Below are 13,145 nucleotides of genomic sequence, written 5' to 3' on the forward strand. Positions count from 1 at the left end.
TTCCTTACCTGAATTCCCCAAACCAACATCACCTTTAAAAGAAGTGCTTAAATGCTAATTAAGAGTTGGTGGGAACTAAAAGGGGAATGTTCATTCAAATTGAACACCTGCAGCTTTTTAGCTATTAGTTCAACTTGTTATTGCAGAGTCTCAGGAAACAATTAGGGCATAGGTGGAAGCCATATCCTTATGAGAGGTCTTCAGTCAGTTTATCCAACAAGTAGTTGGTTCCATTAGCTAAAGCCTAGTGAAATTTTGAGAGGACTTCTTGGCTCAATCTTCCAATCAGAAGCATTCTAGGATAAGAGGAAGCTAAGTATATATGAGTACCATATCTGATCAATCTTTCAGGATGATGAGATTCTTGGGAACAAAGTGAAGAAATCCAAAGGAGGGCAGCTGATTGGGAAATTAAGAACAGGGGAAATCATATATTAATAATCTACTGAGTTACATTCTTATATAGTATGTAACACCTCTTATTTGCAATGCCAATGAATTACTATTATAAAAACATAACTTTTAAATCTTCTACATTTTATTCCAATCATTTTTCCCTGAGGCAGTTGGGTCAAATGACTTGCCCAGGGTCACACAGCTAGGAAGTGATAAATGAAATAATTTTTCTTAAAGTAATCTTTAGCACATATATTGACAATCATTTAAGTACAATTCAATTTATATCAGTCTAATTGAATTGCAATCCTCAAAATGAATGTATACTGCTAATATATCAATTTCCCTTTAGTGTTTCCCATTTTAATTTTAAATCCTTAAAATTTCTATTAGTATAAATCATATTTCTAAAAAGAACAGAACTCTTGATACATTTGAGAATTTAGGGAAATGTTTACTTTCTTGATATAGCCAGGATAATAAGTGATATCTTTCTAACAGATAAAAGCCCTCCATTTTTAGATCAGATAAATGCCCTAAGATTTTCAATTATTTGATACATCTAGTGATCTCTTAAATTAAAATAATTGAGGCCATATGTAGAACTTGCTTTATAAACTTTAAAGAACTATATAATTAGCTTGTATTTATTATGACTATCATAATTATTAGTATTAGCTAAAGATAAGTAATCTTGATTTAAGTATTCATTTTTAGTTGTATTAGGCGTAATGACAGTTCATCTTAGCACAATATCCCCTTCCCCCAAAGATTATCGTTTTAATTTTACTTTGTTAAATATTAAAAGATTAGCATTTGTAAAATTGCTTGGACTATTGTAAACCTTTTTTTTTTTTTTCAATTTTAAAACATTATACAAAAAGGTATTCCAAATAATTTGAGAGCTAAGTTAAGAAAAAACATTAAAGATCTTAGAAGATGACTTTTTCTGACAATTGTTTACTACAACATCCTGGGGTCTCTTTTTTCCTCCTGTTTCCCTCCCCCTTTTTTCCTATCTTCCTCATCTCCTTTTCTCTGTCTCTCTGTCTCTGTCTCTGTCTCCCTCTCTGTTTCTCTCTCTGACTCTTCCCCCCCCTCTCTCTGTGTCTCTCTCTGTCTCTGTGTGTGTCTGTCTCTCTGTCTCTTTCTGTCACACACACACACACACACACACACACACACCCATGTATACACAACTACCCTAATTATATACAAATACACACACACACATATGTATGTATATATTAAGGCCAAATTTTAAGCCAAATAAAGTTTTTGAAGAAAAAAAAGAAGCAAATTGAAATGAAGAGCTTAAAATAATTGTAGCAGTGCCCATGTAATTTCTTTGAAAATAGTATAGTGTAATGGAGTCATGGATCAGAAATTAATATATAAAATTAATTATTATAACTTACTCAAAGTTATTAAACTTTGATAATTTTTTTTCCGATTTAAAAGAAAGAAATGATAGGAGCAGTATGAGAAAAGTTTAGAGGAAGCTTTTTGCTTGGACATAATACTGATATTCATTCAGGGAAAAATAGTATAAAATTACCTTATTGTGTAATGTTTCCTTAAAATAAATGTCTGTCTTATGAAACAAAAGAAAATCTGAGTAGTTATGAGTCTTATAGATCTTGCTACATATGTTTTATTGAAAAAATGTTCTTTGGGAGATTATACCAGAATAGGAAAAAATAGTTAGATGGCTTTATTTTTAATTATTTTTATTCAGTATTAAGATATTACTTTATAAGTCATGTAAGATATTTTTACTGAAATTTTACCAGTTAGTAATTAGTTTAAATTAGGACTAATCTACCTATTGAGACTCAAAAACAATTATAAAATTTTCTTTTTGTATTATTTTCCATGTGAAGCATGTCATCCATAAACTTACTTCATAAGTACTTACTTTTATATTTTAAGTAAAAGTATGTTATCAATAAATATTAATAAAAAAGGGGTACAGGAAGAACTTATGTGCTTATAAGAAGATTTTTCTGAAAGGGCTTTTTAGAAAAGATTCTGAAAAATGATTCCCTTCATTTGCCTATATGTGAATAAAAGCTTCATCAATAAAAATGGTGAGCATCTTTTGCAACAAACCTTTTGTTCTGTTAATAAAAAGGATAGATAGAATTTAAAAAGCTTTTGAGGCTAAGTGTTATAATCTATAAAAGAATATACGCTGAATTAACAAAATGGAGTGGAACAGTTAGATAAATTTTGTGAATTATTTCAAATAAAAGTACTCCTAAGCCCTGAATTATCAGAGTAATTTCCTCAGGATATAAATTCATCTGTCTAACAAGAGACTCAAAATCTGTATCTAACTTTAAAAGCATAAAATGAATATTTAGATCAATTTCATAGTGAGAGACTAAAAGAATTTAAGGTTAAATAAAATATAAATTATAGTTATCTATAAAGAATTAATATTTATTTTTGTGATAGACTGGTCTTTTAAAAATTGTTATATATTATACAAATATATTTCTAAAAAGTATCAAGTGTGCCAAAATATGATTAGTTACTAGGCCCCTGGAAACCTAGAAAGACCCTCAGAAGGCTGATTTTCAAAGAGTACTCCTTAGAAGTTAAAGTAGAAATCAGTTTCTAAGCACCCTCTGAAGACAGCATTCAGAATTTATTTCAAACAGATTCTATTAAGATCATGCTATATGTAATAAAATCTGTTTCACATCATTATATGACATAATGTATCCTTGCATTATTTAAATAGACATTTTGTTGTTTACAAGTGTTTTCTTTTTTTTTTTTTTTTGGTAATGAATTATTGATTGGCCTACTTGCTAAGTTTCCTATAGAACTCCTCCATCTCTTTACATCTGAAAGAATTGAGACTCTGAAAAGTAAAGTGATTTGCCTAATAATGTCAATTTGCCCTTGGTTTATAATTTAGGAGTGCTCTTTGAAGAATTCTTTAATGAGCTTACATTTTTGACAAATCTGCTATATATACTTGAGACATTAGAAAAATACTTATGTAACTAATGAAATAATACTTTATTAATTAATACTTTTATTCATTTTATAGTTTATTGATATAAATGTTATTCACCTTAGATTTCTATTGCCTTGCAATTTAACATAAAAATGTAGAGGAAAAGAAAGATATGATTTTCTGATATGAAATATGATAATCCCTTAAGATATTTTTTGTCTTTTTATATGAATGCAATTTTAACATTTGCTTATATTATATATATGTGTATATATATAGATATATGTAGATATAGATATTTTATGTATAATATTTGCAGTGTGATAATATTTAGTTTCCACACATAGTATAGGAAATGGAGTTATTATTTTGCATAACATAAGAAACCTCTTGTATTTTTTAGTGCACTCCATCGAAAGTAGGAGAGAAACCTTGTACTTCCTCTAAAAAGGCATGTTATTAACTCAGGCTACTATTTATGTATTTTTTAAAATGTTAGCTGTCTTTTATTATTCTCAAGGTCTTTATTTACATTTTTTGCCTAGGCTCTAAGATGCAATGAATGAGAAACAAGGGAGGATATAAAGTTAAGTTTCTTGTATCATGAATCACTGCCATATCCAATATTTTCTTGCATGGCCATCCTTAGAAAAAGTTGACTTAGTTTTTATACTGTCAGAAGAAAGTTTTATTTTATTAATTATATAGCACATATTCATATTTGTTAGGATAAACAAAGGATGGCTAACAGATGTATCTCACTTTGAGGAAGAAAATCTGTTTATTATCCTGCTGAATCTTAAAAATAAATGACAGAGATCACATGAGATTGATAATGTGCTTTGGTTAGGAAATCCCAAAATGGTGCATGTTTTTTCTTCTATTGAGAAAGAACGCTGTGCTGACTCATTGTAGTTCAAGAATATAATAAGAAATAGATTTTGGTGCAATTAAGTGGATTATGAATTGCTTTCCCCAAAGTGGTAAATGTTAATAATTCATTTTTGCCACATTTATATATATTATTGTTCTAGAATAGCAAAAAAATACTTAAGAGGAGAGAAATATTGAATATGAGAAGAGAGATGAATATAGAAGAAGAGAAAATAAAATGGTAGGTGAGTAGAGAAGTGTAAGAAAAGAATGGTGTGGCAAGTGTGATTAAAGTAATATGGGAATGAAAAAAGAAAATGGAGGAAAAAGGTTAAAAATTAAGGATTAAAGATAAATGAATAAGGGAAGAAAAGAAGTAAAAAAAAAAAAGAGAGAAGACACAGGAAAACAGAAGATGTGCTGGCAGCAGAAGTATTAGACAAGAAATGAAAGGTAAAAATAATTTATTTCTCTAGAGAGTGTCTCGTCACACAAGAATACTGCAGGACAGGTAACCAAAGAAATATGAAGTTGCCTAACTTAAGGTAATTTATGTTCTTGGCCAAGTTCTATCTTGCCCCCCTCTTTTTTTTTTTAAGTTTATATAAAAATTCCCCAGATTAGAATTTTGCTTCCTAACTTATACTGATCTTTATATTATGAATATAATATATTACATATTATATAAAATAATAAGGTGGTAATGTCTACAAGGGATAATATTTGGCAAGAAAGACAAATTTTCAATTAATATTTCTGTTGTACATAATAATTTGTTAAAATTTAAATGTTTTCACTTTTATTTCCTATACTTATGTAGGAAATATTAATGCCTCATTAATACTTCCTGATAGACACTAATTTAAAACATAGATCTAGTTAACAATAAGAATATAAATAAATCCTTTAATTATTTTTATTAATTGTTGTTCCCATCTGAGGACACTGAGGATAGCTATATAGTTTGCTTCCTTTCCTAATTTTTATTGTATCTAGAATTGGATCATTTAAAATGTTTAGACCAATATTATTATTTTTCATACTTTTTAAGGGAGACTGTTGCTACTTAGAGTTTCATAATTTAATTAAACCTTAATACAGATAATTATTAAACCAAATAGTTTGAATTTGCAATATCATCATTTTCCTAAATTGATTGGCTTCCTTTTCCTTAAATATATTTTTGGCTTCATGAGTCATATTCCTATTCTTCAACTGGGAGTTCTCTCACATTTCTAAAATTCAAACACCATTTTATATCTGATTACCCAGTCCTTCCATATTCTTTCTAAGAATTCTATGTGACGTTCATTTTTAAAAGCAAAGTGATTTTTTTTTCTATTTTAGAATTTCATGACATGCCAAGAAATGTCAAGAAATAATTGATCCAGAGTCTAAATAAAGGAATAAAAAATAATGATTATTCAAATAAGCTTTGAAAATTGATTATTTGGTTGAGTTATATATGGAATTTTACTTGAATTCTTTTCCATTCTGTTCTTAAAATTTGGATGCTTTATTTTCAAGACTAACTTTTTAAAGCAATTTATCCTTTAAATTACCTTTTCTATTAAACCTTGATAAAGACTGAACATATTTCTTCTTACATTTTTGGTGATTTACCAGAACTTATTAGAATAGATAGTATATTTCTTCACCTCATCTTCCTTGCTTCCTGTATTAGCTACCCAGCCCACCCCCCAAATATAAAGTTTGTTGCTTTCCAAATGTGCCTCCCATTTGTTCTCTGGTATGGACCATAGTCCTTAGTTGCCTGCTTTGTTCTGCCTTGTCTTGTGACAATTAGCCTCAGGAAGAAATTGACCTTTCAGAGGACCAGAATAGTAGAAGAGAAAAATTTCTTTTTTAGAAGTGTGACCATAGGGTTTTTCTATAATATTAGAAAAGTGTCATCTACTTTCCTCAAAAGAAAGGCCCCCCCTCCCGCAACTTATGTATGTGATACAAATATTTGGACACTTTGTGAACAAATCTAAGAGCACAGAGGGCTGAGGATGATGAATAATTCTTATATATGTTAAATCATATTATAACCAACCTCAAAATATATAGAATTCTGTTGAAGTGAATATTGACAAAGATTCTATTTCCAAGATGATCATAGAGAAGCAAATTTGAGTTGGTCAGGGATGTGTTAAATCTACATAAACTTCAGCCCAGGATGGACAACACTTTTGCAATTGGCTCTGGCTAAGAAAGAGATTAATTTACTGGGATCATGGCCACTTTATCTTCCTTCCCAGCAGAAATTAATTAGCAAAGCAACTAGGTATATGTTCCCAAAGTGATAAAAGTAAAGTTTATTTGCAATATCTAAAAAACCAAGAATCTTTAAGAGTTGGAAGTGAATTTAGAGGTCATTTTATCAAATTTCCTTCCTAATTTAAAAACTCCTTGTGGTAGAAAACTTTTGAATTCTGTTTTTGAGCAATTCTGAGAGAAAATCCTTTTAGACCAGAAGTTATTCTACCATGTAGTTCAGTGGAAAGAAACCCTGACTGTGGGTTCAGAAGGTTGGTTAGACTCTGGACTCTGGCTTATTCTATGTGTGAACTTGGACAAATTTGGTTTCTCTGGGCCTCAGTTTCCTCATCTGTAAAATGAGGGTGTTGGACTAGATATCCCCAAATCCCTTCCTACTCTAAATCCATGATCTTTTGGCCAAGTTGTCCTACTTCTGCCCTTCATAGAGAGAGAATAAATCTCATCCCTTTTTCAGGTAGAAGCACTTGAAATATTTGAGTATAGTAGTAGAGTTCCCTCTAAATCTTTCCATCCCTTGGTGGAATAGCCCCATTTCCGTTAGCCATTAACCATCATTTAGGGCCTTCTTACCATCCTGGCTGTCCTTTTTTGAATACATTAGTTTGTCATTACCCCTTTTATTAAAATAAGACAAGAAAATAAGGCATTCTTGTCCTTAGGAAGAAAATGTTGTTAACTGTCCTGATTAAAGAAGTATCAAAAAAGCAAACTCTGAAATTGTATTTAGATGTCACATTGCTACCAGGTATCAAAGTCATATGGCTTATTCAATGTGTACACCTCTTGTTTAGAATTCCCTATGCTGTAATCTTCACAGGTTTAGGATCTTTGGTATAGAGCAGGAAGAGATCTTAGAGGTCATCTAGATTTACTAGTCTCGCCCTTTTATTTTAAAGGTCAGGTTATAATTGAGGTGACATGTCTAATGTTACAGGGATAGTAAGTAGCAGAATGAGGGTTTGAACAGCAGTCCTTTGAGAGAAAACCTATGTTTTTTCATTATGCCACATTGCTTCTCCCTACCCATACAAGAATATAATTAGAAAGGGAAAGGCAAATAAATGTCGGAATCTAGGATGTTATTGCTTATGTTAATTTTTTTTAAATAACATTTTTCATATTAGCATAGATTTAGTTCTAGAAGGGACCTTAGAAGTCATGTAGACTAGCCCCCCATTTTATGTAGATAAGGAAACTGAAGCCAAGCGAGGTTAAATTTGCCTTGCCTAGGATTGTCACAAATAGTATATAGTAGAAGAATCAGAAATCCAACCCCATATTTTCTGGCTCCAAATCCAATGTTCTTTCCACTGTACCACATTGCATTCCTTTGCCAAAAAAAGGGGAAAAGATACGCTGAATTATGTTTAAAAATTTTTTTTATTGACCAAATTATTTTTAAACCTATTATAATGAATCATTGGCTAGCTTAGAATTTTTTCATTTTAATTACATTAAAAATTTTTTTTCATTAAGATTTGATAGTTAAAACTTGGGAAAAAAAGGAACATTTTAACCAGTTTGGAAAAAAAAACCCTTTATAATTCTGAACTTTAAATCACAGGTTATTCAGTTAATATGTTTATTGTATTCCCATTTATAAAAATCTCAGTATTCCATCCTTTACTAGGCCTTTGGTTCTTCCTTAAAAACATTCTTTGGATACATTTTTTAAAAATAACATTTCTCAAAATTTATATTGAAATAGAAAGACTTCTGTAGCCAGTTTTTCATTTAAAAATGTACTTGATGAATATATGAAGAAACTGAGGGATTAAAGGTTAACAAAAGAACAGAGTAACCTCTAATTACAAAAATGTAAAATAAAAAGTAGTGAGGAATAAATGGCCAAATAAACATGACGTAGATAGAAGGAATGATTTAATAGTTGAATTTTATTCATTAAAACTACTGTTTACAAAAAAGTTGAGTTGTATTTGTATTTAATATTAAATTTATCATCATTCTTTCCAAATTGAAAATTTTAGTTTAAGTGAAAAATATATAGAAATATCATTCATTTAAAAGAAAGTAATTAAAGTAATAACCAGTTTATTTTTGTTTATTAATAATAAAAGGGCTTGAAATTTAAAAAAAAAAAGAAAATTAGTGAAGTTTAATTGGATAATTTGCTTCAATTGAAAGATTCCTATATAATAAATCACAAAATCAAATTAGAGGACAATAAAGGCTCAGTTGAATTTTTAGTGTTTAGAGTTATAAATCCAATTAAAATAAATTATGTATAATTAGAAGTATTCTAGAATCTTTTTCCTTTCAAAATGTGAACTTTTAAAATATTTAGCTGTAGGGTCCTTCTGAGATCCTGTTTGGGTGCCAAAATGTACCTCCCTTGGTAGAGGAGTGAAGGAGGCAGGAGACTTATGAAAATGGTCAAAGACGGAGTGTCTATTTCAAATCCTCTCAGCCCTTATATACCGTAGTATGATTACATCATTACAGCAGACATGTGCCAATTAGAGAACCATTATATCATCACATCACATTGAGCAAGTGCTAACTATGGTAGCATTATATCACCACAGCACACTGTGCAAATACTAATTATAAGCACCCTGCTATGTAAATGCCTCTTTACTGTAAGTATCCCTTGCTTCACGTAGAACATAGATGGTCACGCCCTCCTTGACTTCTCAGGAAGGGTGAATACACCAAAGGGAAGTGGTCGTGCCCTCCCTGACTTGTCAGGAAAGGTGAGAGCATCAAAAGGAAATGGGGAGTCAAACCAGACATTGTCAGTAGGTTCCCTCTGGGCTGAAGGTCTTGTACCTTACCCAGAGTTCCCTACTATCTGTAAATGTAGAGACATTTAGCCATATGTATGCTCAGTAAATATTATTTGAAGGCACAAAATTTAAGTTTCCTCTAGGGTCCTATTGGACATAATTCTTAGGCTTTAAAAAAAACCATCTGCCTTTTCTATGCAATGAAAATGGCCCAAACCATTAATTTTAAATGTACCAGTAACTAGGTTTGATCACTTCATTAAAGGCCAAATAGAAAAGTATTATATTAGGAGAATTTTGTGGAGACCCTTAACTACACTTTTAGATTTAAAAATATTTTATACAGAGGTAGAGAAAAGATTTCTTAAACTTAGCACACTTTCAAGTGCATTTTCCATAATACATTACATTGAATATTGCTGTAATGAACTGAATTTAAGTTTTGTTGCACTATTCATTTCAGATGGAAAATATTGATCCCTTGGGGAAACATCCTAATTTATTTGGATATCAGAAATGGTGCAATGCATAATCTGTCAAGTTATATTTGTTTTGCATTTTCAAGAAGGGGGAAGGGAATTTGGAACTCAACATTTAAAAAAAACACAAATATGAAAAATGGTTTTTACTTGTAACTGAGAAAAAATATATTTTTAAAATAAATGATACAAAGATTATAGGCAAGCTTAAAACTTCTTGTACAATGAAGATAATATGTTTATTTGGCCATATTGTAAATCTTAAAAAGAAATTTCACTTCCATTATAATTTTATTTAAATAAGAATTTTATGAGAATATGATTATGGATTGGGTATTATCTTTATTTTACAAGTGAGGAAACTGAGTTGCAGGAAGGTCAATTAACTTGCCTGAGATTAACTAGGAATCATTTTCAAAGCAGGGTCTTTAATCCATGTTTTATAATTAAATGGTCTTTCTGCCATACTGTTTAGCCTATAAAACCCATTTTCAAAATTTTAAAGTCTCTGATGCTCCTCAATTTTGCATTAACAAACATTATTTAAATTAGCTTTACCTTTCCCTTATTAGATATATTTTATAATTTAATTATATATTAATCACATGATTATGTTAAATGCATGTTTTAATTGGTGAAGATTTATTCTCCACATATAACTGTTGAAAATGCTACTCTTAGCTATTTTATTCATACTTGGAATTATTATTATTATTATTATTATTTTTATTTTGGCTATGTTTATGGTGGGGGGCCAGCAGCAATGGATTATAAAATGGAGGAGAAGGATGAGAGATTTAATCTGAATCATTTCATCTGTGTCAGTAACTTCCAAATGTCATAATTTCATTTAATCTTGCAAACCTGCAAATCCTCTCAAATTTAATCTTTGAGAGTTTTAGGGACACTAGGAGGTTAAATGGCTTGTGTTTAGTCTCTCATGGGTATATATGGAGCTGAAAAGTTTTTTACATTCATGTATATATGTAAATAAAATAGGGCATAGATATCAATCTATGATTTCAGTGATATTTCACTTAAATAAGTAAATTCCCTCTATTAATTTAGATTGGCATTTTCTCTTGCAACTTAGTCTTACAGAGTTGGCTAGAATAGTGAGGTTTAAGTGGCCTGTATGTATTAGAGGTAGAATTTGAATCTTAGGCTTCCTGACCTCAAGGCCAGTTCTCTGTCTACTATTCTGTATTCCTCCATTTAACTAAATGAAAATTTCAAATCTATTGACTTTGTGTGAGAAAATGTAAGATTCCATTTACCACAAATTAGAGTTATGTCAAGAAAGTATTGTTAACCCTAGGAATTTTAGTATCTGTATTATATCACAGACATTTTATTTTATTTTATTTTTTTAGCTGGGATCTTGTCTTCTAGGAATTGCTCAAAATTTCTGAAGCTTTGCCTAATATTAACCATTGAGATTTTTCATTTTCAAGATTTTTTTTTTTCTGGCTTTATGTGGTAGCTTTTTAAGAATGAAAACAAACAAATTACAGAGTTGGCAACAATAAGAAATCTTAATAGAGATGAAAATAGTGGTGAATCCTTGACAAGACATCTCTAAAAGCAGTAATAGATAAAGCAGTAACAGTTTGCAATCGACAGGAAAACTTGGCCTTGGAATGCATAGATAATATATAATACAATAAATTGAACTGATTATGCAAAAAATAACTAATATAACTTTATAAGTAAAAATAAGTGTATATTATGATGAATATTTTTAATTTTTTTGGTATTAACTAAAATTCTAAATTTTATAATTTTTAATATCAATATTGTTGAACAAAATCAGTATTATTGGTATTATTTTTCCATATATTTTTGACTTTTTAATTAGCAGAATTTTAAAAGTGTAGAATTTCTTGGAGTTATCTTACTAAAAACACAAATAAAACTTTTTGGAAGATGTCTATTAAAAACATTATATAATAGAAAGAATTCAGGATTTAGATTCAAAGTATCTGGGTTTGGATCTCAGTTTTACTACTTTTTACAGAACTTTATGACTTTAGGCCAGTCACTTAACTTTTCTAGGTCTCATTTTTCTAATCTATAAAATTAGGGAATGAAGTAGATGACCTCTGAGATTCTTTATAACTCTTAAAAATACTTAATTTTATTTAGATAAAAATAATATGTAAAGCAGTCACTTTCATTCTAAAAAGTATTAGGGAAGTTTTAGACCATCAATGAAAAATGCAAATAAGGTATTTTTGTAATGAAATGTAATTTCATTGTAATGAAAAAAGTGTAACGTTATTTCTTCTAATTTATTTTTCTTTTTAATGTTTATTCAAGTTCTGTGATGTAATATCAGCATGTGACAAGCCATTGGTAGAACAGGATTGGTACCATGGTGCAATTCCCAGAATAGAAGCCCAGGAACTCTTAAAGCAACAAGGAGACTTCTTGGTTCGGGAGAGTCACGGGAAACCTGGTGAATATGTCCTGTCTGTGTTTTCAGATGGACAGCGAAGACACTTTATTATACAGTTTGCTGATGTATGTTGGTGTTGAAGTTTATTTTAATATAAAATAATATAATAATGGGTAGTTTCTGACAGATTCCTATATTAATACTAGAAAGTAATCTTGGAGTCACAAATGAATTTTAATAAATATGAGGTACCCATGTAGAATAATTATTTTAAGTTAATTTTAATTGTTTTTCATAGCAATTAAATGATGCTCTACAATTTCACTAACATTTTATATCCATGTTATACCCAGGGCATTTCTTAATTGTGTTAGGAATTTTATTATGCTATGACTTTTCTTCAAACTCTATGCTATTTTCTATTCTCATGGAATTTTAACTAATTTCTATTGGTAGTTGAAGGTCTTTGATTATACTTTTGCATATGGTGTGACTCTGTTACTGATGACCTATTATTATTTTCAAATTTAACTTTATTCTCTAACTTCTTGAGCCTCAGTATTGTCATCTCTCATTCAGCCCTTAGGTACATATTGGGATGCCATCCAGGAAAAGATAGTATCCATAGATTCTTGCCTTTAGTCCTAAATTTTAAGCCCCTCAGCCTTAAGAATTGGGATAGAGGGGAAATACTGTGGTCTTTTGATAGCTTTTTTCCTTTTGTGTCCTTTGCTTTTTCTTTCCTGAATTTCTTTTCCTTGAATTTTCTACCTTTAATTTAGTTAGTTTCTTGTAGTATGTTTCTTAATATTTTGGAGATTTTCATAAAGGTAGTTGTATTTACCTACAGCCTTTTATTTTGCCATCTTCTGGTCTGTCCAGTTAGCTTTCTATCTTACTGTCTTTATACTGAGTAGAGGGTTTGACCCTCACTACATTCTTTATTTTTATTTATTTGTATTTCTTATATCATTTATCTTTGCATTTTCCCTAAT

The 13,145-nt window shown here is 29.9% G+C and overlaps 1 protein-coding gene across 5 annotated transcripts in view; it reads left to right on the forward strand.

Moving 5' to 3' along the window:
• The window catches only part of FER (FER tyrosine kinase), a 234,035-nt gene that overhangs the window by 93,281 nt on the left and 127,609 nt on the right, over positions 1-13,145 (forward strand). For 2 of the 5 annotated variants that reach the window (XM_074281925.1, XM_074281926.1), the window contains 2 exons: positions 3,771-3,818; positions 12,072-12,275. The exons of 1 other annotated variant lie outside the window; for it this stretch is intronic. In XM_074281925.1, coding sequence (XP_074138026.1) covers positions 3,771-3,818; positions 12,072-12,275 — 252 coding nt within the window. The remainder of the gene's footprint in view (positions 1-3,770; positions 3,819-12,071; positions 12,276-13,145) is intronic. 2 more of the 5 variants (XM_074281927.1, XM_074281928.1) reach the window with 1 other exon arrangement.

The sequence above is a fragment of the Sminthopsis crassicaudata genome, chromosome 1 (genome assembly GCF_048593235.1).
Source record: "Sminthopsis crassicaudata isolate SCR6 chromosome 1, ASM4859323v1, whole genome shotgun sequence".
NCBI classification, from domain to species: Eukaryota; Metazoa; Chordata; class Mammalia; order Dasyuromorphia; family Dasyuridae; genus Sminthopsis; species Sminthopsis crassicaudata.